Source organism: Chiloscyllium plagiosum, unplaced genomic scaffold (assembly GCF_037043375.1).
Source record: "Chiloscyllium plagiosum isolate Xiang-an unplaced genomic scaffold, Cpla_swu_hap1 HiC_scaffold_1, whole genome shotgun sequence".
In the NCBI taxonomy this organism is placed as follows: domain Eukaryota; kingdom Metazoa; phylum Chordata; class Chondrichthyes; order Orectolobiformes; family Hemiscylliidae; genus Chiloscyllium; species Chiloscyllium plagiosum.
The window spans coordinates 110,468,099-110,486,221 of NW_028270139.1; the positions used below are offsets into that span (position 1 = coordinate 110,468,099).

At 41.2% G+C, this 18,123-nt stretch overlaps 1 protein-coding gene across 8 annotated transcripts in view; it reads right to left on the minus strand.

Annotated features, from left to right (window-relative positions):
• Positions 1 to 9,166: 9,166 nt before the first annotated feature.
• The window catches only part of LOC122548542 (talin-1), a 257,387-nt gene continuing 248,430 nt past the window's right edge, over positions 9,167 to 18,123 (minus strand). For all 8 annotated transcript variants that reach the window (XM_087989771.1, XM_087989742.1, XM_087989756.1 and 5 more), the window contains 6 exons: positions 17,287 to 17,411; positions 16,081 to 16,206; positions 15,185 to 15,247; positions 14,788 to 14,970; positions 11,183 to 11,311; positions 9,167 to 10,741 (listed from right to left, as the gene is read on the minus strand). In XM_087989771.1, the coding sequence (XP_087845897.1) occupies positions 10,610 to 10,741; positions 11,183 to 11,311; positions 14,788 to 14,970; positions 15,185 to 15,247; positions 16,081 to 16,206; positions 17,287 to 17,411 (758 nt within the window). In that variant the 3' untranslated portion in view covers positions 9,167 to 10,609. The remainder of the gene's footprint in view (positions 10,742 to 11,182; positions 11,312 to 14,787; positions 14,971 to 15,184; positions 15,248 to 16,080; positions 16,207 to 17,286; positions 17,412 to 18,123) is intronic.

Consider the following 18,123-nt stretch of genomic DNA (forward strand, 5'->3'; position numbering starts at 1 on the left):
AAACCCTAAAAGTGCAGGCCGGAATAGAAAATCTGGGTTCTAATTTGAGATTTCTGGTTATGGAGCAGTCTCCATGTGCATGTTATAAAAGCAAAATGCTGCAGATGCTGGAAAACTGACATAAAAATGGAAAATGCTGAAGAAACTCAGCAGCTCTGGTAGCATCTGTGCAGAGAGAAACACAGTTACTGTTGACCCAGTTTGACTTCTTCAGATAAGAGTAAAGTGAACACAAGGATGGTGGTGGTGGTGGAGGCACAGGGAGAGAAACCTGGGGGAGAGAACATTAGAAAAATGGCTAACTGATGTAATGTGGTTTATTTCTGAAGTTATTGAATTCAGTATCGTGATCTTGAGGCTGTGAAGTGCTTAAGCAGGTGTTGTTCCTCAAGTTTGCTTCATTAGAACATTGTCGCAAGCTCAGGATAGAAATATTAGCATGAAAGCAAAGTGGTTTATTAAAAAGGTAAGCAACGTGGAGGTCAGTGGCATTCCTATGGATAGAACACAGGTATTCCACAAAGCAAATCTAGTCTCTTCAATGTAAAGAAGAATACATTGTGAGCAGTGAATGCTGGATTGAAACTACAGTGAAATGCTACGTCACCTGGAAGGCATGTTTGGGGCCTTGGACAGTCAGGAGGGATGACCTGAATGGGTAAGAGCTACTACCCATAGGGGTAGGTGTTTAGGGGTGGTGTCCTACAAGAAGTAGTAGAAATGGCAGAGGATGATGCTTTAAATGCAGAGGCAAGTGAGGTGGAAAGAGGTGACAAGGGGAACCCTATGGTTGTTATGGGAAGGAGGGGAAGGGGCGAGGACAGAAATGCTGGAGATGGATTGGCTGTGGCTGGAGGCCACAATGGGACAGAATGCTGGGTTGAGGAAAAAGGCCGTTATGCTCTGTGGAACAACTCAGTTGTATCCACAGGAATGACCCTGACCTATTGCCTTCCATTCCAATAAATCTCCTTGCTCTTCTGCTAATATTCCTGTCCTATGACTGCTGGAACGTTCCAGAGGAACAACACATTTTCCACTGACGTCTCAATACTGAGTTCAATAACTTTGGAAACTGACTGCATTATGTCTGCTCTATATTTTTCCTTTATTCTCTTCCCCCACATCCTTATAATGATTGGAAAGTGGGAAGCCTTCAAAAATGAGATGATGAGAGTCCAGAGACAGTATGCTCCTGTTAGGATGAAGGTCTACGTGTAGGGAATGCTGGATGACTAGAAAAATTGAGGAATCCAAAAGGGATTCTACAAACACATTAAGAATAAAAGGATAACAAGGGATAGAGTAGGACACCTTAAAGGCCCCAATGTAAAGAAATGCAGGAGACAAGGGAGAATACTAAACAAATATTTTGCATCAGTGTTTATTGCAAAGAAGGATATGGAAGCTAGAGACCTTGGGGAAATCAATAGCGATATCCCAGAAAATGTCCATATTATAGAGATGGTGCTGCTGGACGTTTAAAACGTATAAAGATGGATGAATCCCTGTGACCTGATCAGATGTAACCTAGAACGTCATGGGAAGCTAGGGAAGTGATTGCAGGGCCCCTTGCAGAGATATTTGTATCATTGACAGCCACAGATGAGGTGCTGGAGGATGGAGGTTGGCTAATGTTATGCCACAACTTAAGAAACCTGGTAAGGAAAAACCAGGGAACTACACACAAGAGGCCTGACATCAATGATAGGCAAGTTGTTGTAGGGAATCCTGAGGGACAGGATTTACATGTATTTGGAAAGGCAAGGACTGATTAGGAATCGTCAACATGGCTTTGAGTTTGGGAAATCGTGTCTCATTAACTTGGGTTTTTGACAAAGGATTGATGAAGGAAGAATGGTGGATGTGATCCATATGGACTTCAGTAAGGCATTCGACAAGGTTCCTCAAGGTAGATTGGTTAACAAGGTTAGATCACGTGGATACAGGACTGGCTTGAAGTTAGAAGACCTCCATGGTGGTGAAGGATTGCTTTTCAGACTGGAAGCCAGTTACCAGCAGTGTGTCACAAGTATTGCTGCTGGGTCCACTACATTTTGTCATTTACATAAATAATTTGGATGTGAACATAGTAGGGTTAACATATTAAGTTTACAGATGATATCAAAATTGGAGATGTGGACAACAAAGGTTACCTCAGAGTACAATGGAATCTTGATCAGATGGGCCAATGAGCTGAGGCACAGCCCAGAGTTTATTTTAAATAAATGTGAGGTATTGCATTTTGGAAAAGCAAATTAGGGCAGGACACATAGACTTAATGGTAAGGGAGTGTTGCTGAACAAAGAGACCTTGGAGTGCAGGTTCATAATTCCCTGAATGTAGAGTTGCAGGTAGAGAGGATAGTGAAGAATGCTTGCCTTTATTGATCAGCACATTGAGCCACAAAGTTGGGAGGTCATGTTGTGCTGTGCAGGATATTGGTTAGGCCATTTTTGGAGTATTGGGTGCAATCTTGGTTTCCCTGCTATAGGAAGAATGTTGTGAAACTTGAAAGGGTTCAGAAAAGAATTACAGGGATGGTGCCAGGGTTGGAGGGTATGAGCTATAGGGAGAGGATGAATAGGTTGGGGTCATTTTCCCTGGAGCATCGGACACTGAGGGGTGACCTTATAGAAATTTATAAAATCAAGAGAAGCCTAGATAGGATGGGCAGCCAAGGTCTTTTTCCCAGGGTAGGGGAATCCGAAACTAGAAGGCATAGGTTTAGGGTGAGTGAGGAAAGCTTTAAAAGGGACCTAAGGGACAACATTTTCACAGAGTGTGCTGTGTGTATGGAAGTAGAGGAGGCTGGGACAATTTTAAAATGCATCTGGATGGATATATGAATAGGAAGGGTTCAGGAGGATATGGGCCAAATACTGGCAAGTGGGACTAGATTAGATCAATTTACGATATCTGGTTGGCATGGACAAGTTGGACCGAAAGATCTGTTTCCGTGCTGTACAGCTCTATGACTGTCTCGTTTGTGTCTTATTTAATTTACACCCATTTTACATCTTTTTCTCCACCATTAACAGCTCCTTTGACTTTTGCATGGGATCTCTGCCAAAAGTATACAAATATCCACTTTCCAACACCTTTTAATTCTGAAGTCAGCTTACCAGACTTGAAATGCTAACGGTGTTTCTCTCTCCACAGTTGCTGCCAGGCCTGTTGAGTTTCTTCAGCACTTTCTGCTTGTTTTGTGTACATTGCCTTAGTTAGGAGGAGGTCAGTTAAACACAACTCTAACTTAATAAATGGTGTGGCATGATGGCACAGTGGTTAGCATTGCTGTCTTAGTGCCAGGGACCTGGATTCAATTCCAGTCTTGGCAACTGGCTGTGGAGTTTGCATGTTTTTCCCAGGTCTTCATGGGTGCCTGCTAAGTGCTCTAAGTTTTCTCCCATTGTTCAAAGACTGGGGGGGGGGGGGGGGGGGGTTTCTGGGTGCAAAGCTCTTTGGAAGGTCAGTGCAGACCTGATGGGCCCACAGAGTTATAACAGAGCAGCAAGTGGTCTGAGTTTGAAAAAGTAGGTGAAAATCAACTGTGGTTAATTTTCTTGATCAGAGGAAATTTGAACAGGAGTAGGCAGTTTGGCCCTAGAGCCTGCTCTGTCATTCAATGGGATCATGGCTAGTCCATAACCCTCGATTCTACTGATCATGTATCTATCTTTCTCATTTCAGCCTTATATGTATGCAACTAGTCTACCACCATTGCTCTCTGTAGCAGGGAGTTCTAAAGTCACTCAACCTTCAGAAGAAATTCCTCCTCATTGCAATCTTAAATTGGCACCCCTTTATTCCAAGGCTGTCCCATGAAAGGAAACATCCTCCCAGGAGGTAGCTGCCAAGCCCTTTAAGAATGCAATATGGTTCAATGAGATTAATATTTAACTGCCTGACACACTGCTGGCAAGATGCAGAGAGGGAATTATTTAGTCCAGGAGATTATTTTCTCCTGGATGCTGTCAATGTTCTGGTACTCTTGCAGTTGCACCCTCCCAAGAAAGCAAATTTCTTAACTCTCATGACTTATATTTTGTTTTGGGGGTTATCCATAAACAAACCATTCCATGACAGAATACACAGGATTTGAATTGCTGTAGTGGCCACAATTGAGAGCTTCTGGTCAGTGGTAATTCCTTAAGATAAGTTCATTGAAGATCGAGAGGTGGTGATTAGGCTCCCTTACTCGAGATGGCTGCTGCCTGGTACAAATATTATTTGGGTTAACCAGGCCAACTGTACAGAACACAATCTCCAACTTCACACATGACAAAATTTCTCTAAATACACAAATGTATAGGTGATATTTAGAAAATCAGAAGGCTGATATTTGAGAATGAAGGAAGAAGAGTCATAGAGATGTACAGCATGGAAACAGATCCTTCGGTCCAACACGTCTATGCCAGCCAGATATCCCAACCCATTCTAGTCCCACCTGCCAGCACCCGGCCCATATCCCTCCAAACCCTTCCTATTCATATACCCGTCCAAATGCCTCTTAAATGTTGCAATTGCACCAGCCTCCACCACATCCTCTGGCAGCTCATTCCATACACATACCACCCTCTGTGTGAAAAAGTTGCCCCTTAGGTCTCTTTTATATCTTTCTCCTCTCACCCTAAACCTATGCCCTCTAGTTCTGGACTCCCCAACCCCAGGGAAAAGACTTTGTCTATTTATCCTATCCATGCCCCTCATAATTTTGTAAACCTTTATAAGGTCACCCCTCAGCCTCCAACGCTCCAAGGAAAACAGCCCCAGCCTGTTCAGCCTCTCCTTATAGCTCAAATCCTCCTTGTAAATCTTTTCTGAACCCTTTCAAGTTTCACGTCTTTCCGATAGGAAGGAAACTAGAATTGCATGCAATATTCCAACAGTGGCCTAACCAATGTCCTGTACAGCCACAACATGACCTCCCACCTCCTGTACTCAATACTCTGACCAATAAAGGAAAGCATACCAAACGCCTTCTTCACAATCCTATCTGCGACTCTACTTTCAAAGAGCGATGAACCCGCAATCCAAGGTCTCTTTATTCAGCAACACTCCCTAGGACCTTACCATTAAGTGTATAAGTCCTGCTAAGATTTGCTTTCTCAAAATGCAGCACCTCGCATTTATCTGAATTAAACTCCATCGGCCACTTCTCAGCCCATTGGCCCATCTGGTCAAGATCCTGTTGTAATCTTAAGTAACCTTCTTTGCTGTTCATTACACCTCCAATTTTGGTGTCATCTGCAAACTTACTAACTGTACCTCTTATGCTCACATCCAAATCATTTATGTAAATGACAAAATGTAGAGGCCCCAGCACCGATCCTTGTGGCACTCCCCTGGTCACAGGCCTCCAATCTGAAAAACAACCCTCTACCACCACCCTGTCTTCTACCTTTGAGCTAGTTCTGTATCCAAATGTCTAGTTCTTCCTGTATTCAGAGAGATCTAATCTTGCTAATCAGTCTCCCATGGGGAACCTTGTAAAACGCCTTACTGAAGTCCATGTAGATCACATCTACCGCTTTGCCCTCATCAATCTTCTTTGTTACTTCCTCAAAAAACTCAATCAAGTTTGTGAGACATGATTTCCCACACACAAAGCCATGTTGACTACCCCTAATCAGTGCTTACCTTTCCAAATACATGTACATAGTGTCCATCAGGATTCCCTCCAACAACTTGCCCACCACCGAGGTCAGACTCACCGGTCTATAGTTCTCTGGCTTGTCCTTACCACCCTTCTTAAACAGTGGCACGTTTGCCAACCTCCAGTTTTCTGGCACCTCACCTGTGACTATTGATGATACAAATATCTCAGCAAGAGGCCCAGCAATCACTTCCCTAGCTTCCTACAGAGTTCTCGGGTACACCTGATCAGGTCCTGGCGTTTTATCCACCTTTACCAGTTTCAACACATCCAGAACTTCCTCCTCTGTAATATGGGCATTTTGCAAGATATCACCATCTATTTCCCCACAGTCTATATCTTCCATCTCCTTTTCCACAGTAAATACTAATGCAAAATACTCATTTAGTATCTCTCCCATTTTCTGCGGCTCCACACAAAGTCTGCCTTGCTGATCTTTGAGGGGCCTGTTCTCTCTCTTTTTGTCCTTAATGCATTTGTAAAAACCCTTTGGATTCTCCTTAATTCTATTTTCCAAAGCTATCTCATGTTCCCGTTTTGCCCTCCTGATTTCCCTCTTAAGTATATTCCTACTTCCTTTATACTCTTCTAGGGATTCACTCGATCTATTCTGTCTATACCTGACATATGCTTCCTTCTTAACCAAATTTCTTTAGTCATCCAGCATTCCCTATACCTACCAGCCTTCCCTTTCACCCTGACAGGAATATACTTTCTCTGGATTCTTGTTATCTCATTTCTGAAGGCTTCCCATTTTCCAGCCGTCCCTTTACCTGCGAACATCTGCCCCCAATCAGCTTTCGAAAGTTGTTGCCTAATACCATCAAAATTGGCCTTTCTCCAATTTAGAACTTCAACTTTTAGATCTGGTCTATCCTTTTCCATCACTATTTTAAATCTAATAGAATTATGGTCACTGGCCCCAAAAGCCACCTCCCCACCCCCCATCCGACACCTCAGTCACCTGCCCTGCCTTATTTCAGAGACTAAAGGGTTAATATTCTCCTTATTAGAGAACGGATGTTCTGGCTTTGCAGGGAGTGCAATAGATGGTTACCAGACTAATTCCTGGGATGGCACGTCTGACATATAAAATGAGATTGGATCAATGTGGACTATATTCACTGGAATTTAGAAGAGTGATGATGGTGATCACACAGAAAGCTATAAAATTCTAACTGAATTAGACAAGGTATGCAGGAACTATGTTCCTGATGACTGGGGAGTCCTGAACCATGGAGAAAGTGAGGTCTGCAGATGCTGGAGATCAAAGTTGAAACTTTATTGCTGGAACAGCACAGCAGGTCAGGCAGCATCCAGGGAACAGGAGATTCGACGTTTCGGGCACAGGCCCTTCTTCAGGAATGAGCAGAGAGTGTTCAGCAGGAGAAGATAAAAGGTAGGGAGGAGGGACTTGGAGGAGGGGCGTTGGAAATTTGATAGGTGGAAAGAGGTCAAGGTGAGGGTGATAGGTCGGAGTAGGATGGAGGCGGAGAGGTCAAGAAGACGACTGCAGGTCAGGAAGGCGGTGCCGGGCTGGAGGGATCCGGCTGAGACAAGGTGGGGGGAGGGGGGATGAAGAAACTGGTGAAGTCCAAGTTCATCCCCTGCGGTTGGAGGGTTCCCAGTCGGAAGATAAGACGCTCCTCCTCCGACCGTCTGGTTGTTGTGGTTTGGCGGTGGATGAGTCCAATGACCTGCATATCCTCGGTGGAGTGGGAGGGGGAGTTGAAATGCTGTGCTACAGGTTGGTTGGGTTGGTTCGTCCGGGTGGCCCAGAGGTGCTCTCTGAATCGCTCCGCAAGTAGGCGGCCTGTCTCCCCAATATAGAGGAGGCCACACCGGCTGCAGCAGATGATGTGGGTGGAGGTGCAGGTGAATCTGTGGCGGATATGGAAGTTTCCTTTGGGGCCTTGGAGAGAAGTGAGGGGGGAGGTGTGGGCGCAAGTGTTGCACCTCCTGCGGTTGCAAGGGAAGGTGCCGGGAGTGGAGGTTGGGTCGGTGGGGGGTGTGGATCTGACAAGGGAGTCGCGGAGGGAGTGGTCTCTACGGAAAGCTGATAGGGGAGGGGAGGGAAATATATCCTTGGTGCTGGGGTCTGTTTGGAGGTGGCGGAAGTGACGTCGGATGATGCGCTGTACATGGAGATTGGTGGGGTGGTAGGTGAGGACCAGTGGGGTTCTGTCCTGGTGGCGGTTGGAGGGGCGGGGCTCAAGGGCGGAGGAGCGGGAAGTGGAGGAGATGCGGTGGAGGGCACCGTCGACCACGTCGGGGGGGAAATTGTGGTCCTTGAAGAAGGAGGCCATCTGTGTTGTACGTATTTTGAACTGGTCCTCCTGGGAGCAGATGCGGCGGAGACGAAGGAATTGGGAGAATGGGATGGCGTTTTTACAGGGGGCAGGATGGGAGGAGGTGTAGTCCAGGTAGCTGTGGGAGTCGGTTGGTTTGTAGTAGATGTCCGTGTTGATTCGGTCGCCTGAGATAGAAACAGAAAGGTCTAGGAAGGGGAGGGAGGAGTCCGAGACTGTCCAGGTGAATTTGAGGTTGGGGTGGAAGGTGTTAGTGTAGTGGATGAACTGTTCAACCTCCTCGTGGGAGCACGAGGTAGCGCCGATACAGTCATCAATGTAGCGAAGGAAAAGATGGGGGGTGGGGCCAGTGTAGTTGCGGAAGATGGATTGTTCCACATACCCTACGAAGAGGCAGGCATAGCTGGGGCCCATGCGGGTGCCCATGGCTACTCCTTTTATTTGGAATAATGGGCACAGTTTAAGGATACAGTGTAGGCCATTTAGGACTGAGAAAAGAGTGGTGAACCTATGGAATTCTCTGACACAGGAAGTGGTTGTGCCCAAAATATTGAATGTTTTCAATAAAGAGTTAGATACAATTCTTAGTGCTAAAGGGATTGAAAGGTGAGAAAGCAGGAACAGATACGGAGTTGGATGATCAGCAATAATCATACTGAATGGCCTACTCCTGTTCCTATTTTCTAGTTAATGGAAATAAATAATATAATACTACCTATGTGGTGGTGGAGAAGCCCGATGTTTGTCTATTGTCCAGACGGGGCACCAAACTAGGTGGATACCAGAGGCAGAAGTAGGAGGCCCTTAAGTGGGCATTCATTGCTTGATGAGTTTGTGTTAACATGAGGTTGATACAAAGACACTGTGTACAGTACAAGGTACCAAGATGGATAGACAAGACAGAGTTATAGAAATGTGCATTATTGATAAGGGGTTGATTTTTACTTGATATTGAAAACAGAATATATTAATGAACTCAATTCTATTAGCATTCATACGTTCCAATTTTAGTCTCGAAGAGGATTCTACATTAGTACATTTTAAACAGATCACATTAAAAGCATAGTTAAATGAAAGGAAATAAATTTTAAAACAATAGTAGGAACAGTCTGAATAAACAGACCCTAATGTTAAGTATCTCAGGGACCTTCTTAATCAAAGTAGTAAAATAAAGTTGAAAAATGCACAAAGTCCAAGCCATAGTGGAAACCGACTTTATTAACCAAATAAATTGTAAAATAAAAACAAGTAGCCATCAAAAGTATTGGAAAGTTGGTATTCATCACCTGTTATTAGAAGCATGTTGTATCAAAATAAAGTGATATTTAAAGGCAATGGAGCATAAGTAACAAGTTATATTTGCAGGAATAACATGAACGAGGCAAATTCTGCAAACTAGATATAGAAATAGACTTGGTATTTGAAGAATCCTAGAAAGGCCTAAAATGCATGCTTCCAGGAACCATAGAAAAATGATGCATAATTGCCTAAACATTCCCATTAATGCAGAATGTAAACTTGATCACAAGAACACAGATCTAAGTTGAAAGATGCACACCATTAAGTGCATATATTAATTTATGTTATTGCAATTAAGAAGTCCACTTACTTAACAAACAAATACAAGCACTTGTATGTAATGTGCTAAAACAAGAGAATGTGAAGGCTTATGCAAGGGACCACATAGGACACAAAGTTAGTTGAATGACAGCAATTAAAAATTGAAGGAGCATCTTCATCTTTTTTGTTAAACTGCTAAATATGTCCCACTGAGCTTGCAGTTCAAATGGTTTTAAATTAATTATAGGCAACACCTATAAATATTTTCAAAACATAAATTTTTGGAGCACAACAAATTTTGAACATGCACTCTTTTAATGGAAAAATATTCTAATCTTTCCTGGAAACACAGCAGTTTTAAAGGCCAGAAGTAGATTAAACAAGTACTGTCTGATTGTAAGGCACCCTGCTAAAATACTGTCTAATTCATGTACATCTGGTTAAAAAATAGAAAGTAACATTAATTTCCCCCAAAACACAGTATTTCCGACCCAATTTAAGGCAATATTACTATTATAGGGAGTATTTTTCCATTATGGAATTTTAATGATATGTATCATCTAGTCACCGTGGAGTTTAGAATTCATGAATGTGACATACTGTTTCGGTTGTCCCATTTATTAACTCCCTGTTTGTACTGGCTTTAAACCATTCACTACTGGGACACACAGCTCTTCTGCAACATCTTTGGAATAATCAAATATACCTTCGGACCCCAAGTACTTAAAAAAAAAGATATCATACACAGGCTTTACAGCAAATTTGCATCAATACTGCAACCATAGATTGCATTTCTCATACCAGTGCTGATGCACATGCAGATACTAATCGTTCTGTTCTGTGCTCAAGAGCAAATATAACATGTTTAACATGATTGAACATGTGCTGAACAAATTTTTATAGGATAAAGAAAAACATAGCAAGTGAATCGCCTATTGCACCGTTAGCATACAAATTGCAAAATTACAAAAGAACTTATTGCATGACATTTTAAAAAGAATCTGGCCGATTTATTTAGCTCAAATCTTTAGCTGTAGATGCCTGGCCGAGATTAGATGTTAGCTGTTTTAGTAGATTGCAATTAATTTTCCTCTTTGTCACAAAGTTCTGAAGGAAGGAATTTATATTGCTGCTGCCGAATTTGTGCTAGTTTCTTACGGGCATCTTCAAGTTCTCTCTCCTTTCGCAGCATTTCTTCCTGGGCTGCAATAATCTGTTCAGGAAAGAGACAAATAAAGTTCCTATTAATACATCATAGTAACGTCACAGAAAGATGCAATTTTCAATTACTCAATTCTCAGGAGGTGGATATTCGCTGGCAAGGATGCATTGACTGGCCATTTCTCCTTGACAGTGAGATGACAACATGCTCATTGCAATGTTGTTATCGAGGAACATTAAGAGACTGTCAATCATGCTGGTGTGACAATGGAATCGTTCATAGGCCCCACTGGAAAAGCACAGCAGATTTCTTTTCCGAAAGGATACTGGTGACCAATTGGATATTTAATATAGTCTGGCTGCTTCCTTTGTACTTGTAACTTTATTGAACTGAATTCAAATTCTAGAAACTTCATGAAGGAATCTGAATGAATGGGCTTTGATTTGCTGATCCAGTAGCACAACACCTCCCCAGCTTAATTTATTCACTCACCTGCGCAATACCACCGACCATCTTACTCTTCACCACAACATTCTCCTCCTCTTGCTCATTGAATGCTGCAGCCTTCTGCGCAGCCTTCACCAGGTTGTCAGATGCTCTCTTCACAGCATTACCTGCAGTCTACAAAAAAAGGTGCAGACTAAGAGTCAAAATGAAAATGCTCGCACAACACTGTCTACATGTTGGAGCAACATTGGGAGAACTTCTGCCTATGGACTTCCACAATAAAAGCTCTACTCCTGAACAATAATTATAATTAGCAGAAATAAACTGGCATTAAAACTATTGGTAATGCAAGTTATAAAAATGTTATCCTGCAAAATCATATTCCAAAACCAAATGTCAAAACATAAGCATTAAATGAACATACTTTAGAAGCAGTAGATCATTCAGCCCCTCAAGCCTGCTCTGTCATTTATGATTATGGCTGTTCTGATGAACTTCAAATCAACAGTTCCACCTAACCCCCAGAAAGTTAAGCAAGGGTTTGAAAGAGTAATTTTTTCAAGGCTGAGATAGACAGATATTTTAATCAGTAAGGGAACTGAGGATTGAATTTTAGGGGAAAAGGCAGGAAAGTGGAGTTGAGGATTATCAGATCAGCTATGATCTCATTGAATGGTGGAGCAGACTAAATGGGCAAAGTGGCCTACTTCTGTCCTTTTTTCATAGGGGCTTTAACTATCATCAGACTAGTTAAATTAATTCATTGCTTTCCAAGGTAACTGGGATTTCACATGAAGAACTCAAATTTTCCAAGTGCTTGACAGCATTGAGAGATTTTAGCTAATGATGGAATTTGAAAAAGAATTGCATGTTGGGACACCCTGAACTTCTTGGCCTTCCTCTCCTGAGACAGACTAAATAGTAGAACACACTCTTACACCTTGCAGTAGTACCATTCTCTTGAATGCCCTTCATTCAAGTGACAACGTATCAAATGGTAATCTAAACACTGATTGCCAACAAACCATTCTAAAAAAGAGAGTTCAGTCCTTGCACTAATAACAGTCACTGATCAGAAACAGGAAACTCAAACTAATTAGTTCCTAGCTTGAGGACATGGAGGTTAATTTCAGTACTCCATTCCACTTTGATGTTGTCAGTCCATAACAGAGCATAGACTCAATGTCAAACTGGACCTTTCTATACAATATACTGTACAATACCATGCTGACTATCTCTATTCAAACGATGGTTCTCCATGTAATAATAAATCCTGTCTCTCAGAATCCTCTCCAATGATTTGACTACCACAGACGTAAAACTGTCTGGATACAGAACTGGCTGGCCCAAAGGAGACAGAGGATAGAAGTAGATGGAAAGTATTCAGCCTGGAGCTTGGTTCCACAGGGATCTGTTCTGGGATCTCTGCTCTTTGTTATTTTTATAAATGACTTGGATGAGGAAGCAGAAGGGTGAGTTAGTGAGTTTGCTGATGACACAAAGGTTGGAGGATTGGTGGATAGTGTGGAGGGCTGTTGTAAGTTGCAATAGGACATTGACAGGATGCAGAACTGGGCAGGTAAGTGGCAGATGGAGTTCATCCTGGACAAGTGTGAAGTCATTTATTTTGGAAGGTTGAATTTGAATGCGGAATACAGGGTTAAAGGCAGGATTCTTGGCAGTGTGAAGGAACAGAAGGATCTTGGGGTCCATGTCCATAGATTCCTCAAAGTTGCCAACCACGTTGATAGGGTTGTTAGGCGGTGTATTGCGTGTTGGCTTTCATTAGCAAGGGGATTGAGTTTAAGAGCCGTGAGATCATGCTGCAGCTGTATACAGCCCTGGTTAGACCATACTTGGCATCTTGTGTTCAGTTCTAGTCGCCTCAATATAGGAAGGACGTGGAAACTTTAGAGGGGGTGCAGAGGAGATATACCAGGATGCTGCCTGGATTGAAGGACTAAGGCTTATCACGAGGGGGCATAAATCTTAAGGTAATTGGAGGAAGGTTTAGGGGAGATGTCAAAGATTGGTTCTTTACGCAGAGTGGTGGGTGTGTGGAATGCACTGCCTGTGGTAGTAGAAGAGTCAGATACATTTGGGAATTTAAGTGACTCTTGGATAGGCACATGGAAGATGGTAAAATGAAGGGTATGTAGGTTAACTTGATCTTAGAGTGGGATAAAATGACGGCACAACATCAAGGGCCAAAGGGCCTGTACTGTACTGTGCTGTTCTATGATCTATGAAAAGTGATGGGGACCTGAAAAGTGAATATAGGAAGTTAAGTTGAAGCTAAAAGGCAGGATGAACAGAGTAGTAATCTCAGGATTGTGGCACAGTGGATCAGTGGTTAGCACTGCTGCCTCACAGCACCAGGGACCTAGGTTCAATTCCACCCTCAGTCTGTGTGGAGTCTGCACATTCACCCCGTGTCTGTGTGTGTTTCCACTGGGTACTCTGGTTTCCTCCACCATCCAAAGATATGCAGGTTAGGTGTTCAGGGATGTGCAGATTGGATGGATTAGTCATGGACAATGCAGGGGAATGGGTCTGGGTGGGATGCTTTTTGGCGTGGACCTGTTGAACCAAATGGCCTGTTTCCACACTTTAAGGATTCTATGAATACAATATTTCTGTCACTAAAGGACAATATGCTAAAATTATGCAGAAGTGTGTGTATTGTTTTACAATATCCAAAAGTAAAAAGTAGGGCATTTCAAAAGCACAATACACAACAGACCAAACTTTAACGGAAATGTTTCTCACTTGACTAATTCATTGAAAAGATTGATTAAATATTTTAGAACAAAAACAAAGAAAATAAAAAAGCATGAAAAAGGACAAAATTAAATAATGATATGGAATCATGGATTATTTAAGTATTGAAAAATAATCTGATTAAAACGAAAGCCAAAAGTTTAAAGGAAATCTCGAGTATATTCAGAGAAAAATCAAGTCACAGGCTTCCCTTTTATAAAAGGCAAATAAACAAATTAGTGTGGCCACCATCAGTAGTTAAGTGAACAAGACGACATAGAACAGTACAGCACAGGAACACGCTCTTCAGCCCACCACGTCTGTGTCAACCATGATGCCATTCTAAACTAATCCCATTTGCTTGTACATGGTCCATATCCCTCTATTCCTCACCTGTTAATATGTCTGGCTATTCTTGCACTTTCCCTTTCTATCTAGAAGGAAGAACTGACTGAACTTCTCCAAAGTTATTATGTAGCTCCTCATCTGATATCCTTAATACAAAATATTCTCTTGCTCTGATTTTTGAAAGTGGGTCACAAATTTAGTAAACAAATATTCAAAATGATGTTACAACAAAATGGATTCTCACACACAACACAATAATTGTGGCCACATCCAAATGGCTGTGACTCATTTACAAAAATGAACAAGCTTTTGTTTTTGCACCTCCACTATTGTATCCGCAATGATCCTGCACTGTTTAACCATATCTGCGCCGTTAGAAATACGATAGAATATTAGTCTCTGCTCATCCTTTATGATGATAGAGAAGTAGGGAGAAGAATATATGCATACATTTGTGTGTGTCAATTGTATTTTCAGATGTGATTTCTTTTTAAACTTTTTCTTGCATAAATTTGTTCACATGATAGATATACATTAGATACCTGGAGTCTCCTCATGGCCTCTGAATCTTGATCAGCTTTCACTTTGCAGGCCACTAAAAGTTGAGCTGTGGATGCTGCCACCTGTTTGGCTGAAGAGATCAGCTTCTCCTCACTGGCGTGACCCTGAACTGCTGCATTAGCCGCCTCACACAAACTACTTGTAGCAGCAGCAACCATTCGAGCCTACAAGAGGAGAGTTTTATTTAGGTTGAAAAAGAAATTCAAATTTGCATAATCTGTTCTACATCAAAAACTTATTTTAGTTTAAAAATTACAACAACAAAATGCAATATTGTCTCATTGTTTTGTAAAAATTATAGCGAGTCAGGTCACCTAATAATTAATGCTCAAGTTGATTACATTGGAAGTGGAGAAGATGGTATCTTATTGTACTCACTGCTGAAATGAGGCCTTGGGACCACTGGCCATCATCCACTGCATTTGCTGGTACAGCTCCAACCTGTGGTGGAAAAGAAATCCTTCTTGAAGTTTTAAAAACCAACCTGGTCAGACATATCGTGACATATCCCTGTGGAAGGTTCTACTTGAATCAAGATCTTTGGCAGAACACTAGCATCGTCATTAGAGCCCTCACACTCCAACATTTGCCATGCTTTTATTTAGATTCATCACCTTACAATGAAACAACTTATTCAGGTGAGCACATTTAAGTAAGCTTGGTGAAACATAATACCCTTTCTAAATAAAGGGGGAGGAATAGAAAGCACATTAACAACTAGTCTTGTTACAATAGCTAAAGTAGTTTATTGATCCCAAAACAAATCTGGGGTGCATTGGTCCTAATACCAGCTGTTGAAATGAAACTATTTTACACATTACTAAATTGATACAAAATTACACTGTGGTTTTATACTGAGAACATTTTACATGCTTTCCTGAAAAAAATTACTTGGTGTTTAAAACAATTTCCTCCCATTTTTTTCATATCAATCTTATGCTGACACTTGTGTTTTTTTCCCACAGGCATTATCAAATTGTCTTGAAAGCAGGCAGTGATGCATTGAGGAAAACTCATTAAATACAGGTTGTTCTGCTATGACACGACAGCTATATTCCACTGTGACATCGCGCTATAAAAAATCATGCTATGGAAAACCACTATAGAAAATCATGTTGTAGAAGATTGCTATAGAAAATCGCTATACCGATTCAGCAGAAAGTTTGTGTTATCCAAACAACGCCCACAATTGGTTAATCATGCCATAGCCAATTCACGCTGACGAAACGCACGTTAGTGCAGAACTAACTTAATGTGACACAGTTACTTCTTACCTTGCCTTGTGCCACAAGCTCTCTTTGAGCAGCAGATGCAGCTTTCACGAGGGCACTGGTTGCTGCTGCGATTGACTTGGCTGCTTCTAGGATCTGTTCTTCAAAGTTAAGACTTTCATCTGCTTGCTGTTGGACAAAGAAAATTACAAAAGATTAGATGCCAATGGAAATATATTGAAAAGATACAATATTAATTTGCAATACACTGTCACATCAAAACTCAAACAAAATGAGTTTGAATTCAAGAGTAGCTGAGGAATTTGGTGAACTTGTGCCAAAATGTAAACTAAAGTCCTGTAAACGAAACTTCAGTAGGTTGCATTCTACAGTATACTACAAAGGTGTTAGATAAAAAGTTGAGTAGAAAACATGAAAAATAAATTCTAGGTTTTCTAATAAACAAATAAAAAACAAAATGCTGTGAAGTCAAGAAACTGTACAAATATGTTTGATATATAGTTGAGTTTTAGTTAACAACCTAATATAGCAAACATATCAGACAGTCTCTTGTAACATTATTTGTATAGTGAAAGGTTTTGGTCACAAAATATTGATTATTCTATATACATATTTGTTGTTGAAATAATCCACTATGTAGAAATTGTATCTGGAGTTACGCTCAAGTCAGAACATTTACATCAGACTTCATACAAAGGCTAAAAAGCTTCTGTAATATCAAGGTCATAAGAATTACAGGCTTGAATAGTTTAAATGAGATCAATTTCAATTACTGAGCAGTTGGTCTCCTGCACTGTCAGTACATTCCAATCTCTTCAGTTTTTGAATTCTTGGTTATAAAGATCCTCAGGTTCACTGCAAAGGTGCAAGTCTCAACAGCAAATGTAAGAGGTTATCAGACTATAGGGAATGGTAGGGTTAGATCCAGTAGTCTCCTAACGTCCCTGTATTTACTTGGAGTTCTCACTAGATAAAGATCACAATGTCAAGGTCAACTCTAGCATCCTTGATACAATCCCAGCTGAAGTCCACTAGCTCAAAAGATTGTGAATCAAACTCTATTTACGCAGCCCAAATTCGCATTGAATACATTCATTATATCAGCAGTAGACCAACATAATGACTTCGAAACAAAATTACCAGGAAATAACGTACTATTCCACATAGCAGTAAATCACTGACTAGATCAATAAACCCAGGAAAAAAAAATAATGCAGTTTTTGTTTCATTATATAGATATTTTTTCACCTTGGGTTTAGCTCTTGGTTTCAGCTGTTCAAGTTTCTTGGCAGCTGCCTCAATAGCTGCAGCAGCTCTCAGCAACTCATTCTCAGCAATAACTGTTGGATCTTCAGGATTCACCCATTCTGTGCCTAACAAATGTGAGGGATAAAGCAAAAATTGATCAACCAAGAGCAATTTCTTAAATAATTTTCTTGTAATGTTTGCATTGTTCAATAGCCTCCTCTATTTTTATGTGCATATTGCGACTGGCCTGAATAATAGTTCTCCAAGAAAATACAATAGTCATTCAAAATGATCCGCACTGTATTTAGTACTACGACCTGGCATTGACCAGCTTTGGCAGCAGCATTCTAAATAGCATGGAACTAGAGTCCCAGTGACATGGGTGATCTGCATTACTAGACATCAGTGAAGGTCTGGTAGGCAGAATTGAAATTGAAGATCATAACTCAATTTCTATCCAGAATTGTGCACAGATCACATCATAAAAAAGTGCAGAAAGTGTTAAAGTTAATCCATATATACAAGGCTCAAGGCTTTTACTTTTACCATTTGCAAAAATCTGGAGCATAAAATAGAAACTATTCTTGGCAGTTTTTGTCTGAGAAAGTTCATCCTATTTATTATTTTGAAATTGGAATGCAATAAACAATTGAAGGCAATAATTTAATAATCAATCCAAATAATTATAGAATCAATGAAAAGGCTGCCTTTTCAACGCCTATAAAAGATTAAAAAAACTAAATAGAACATAATTGCTAGACTGTGGCTGGTTATTATGAATCATAGAAAACTCAGTACAGATTTGCCACAACCCACAACTAAGGCAAACTCTCCAGC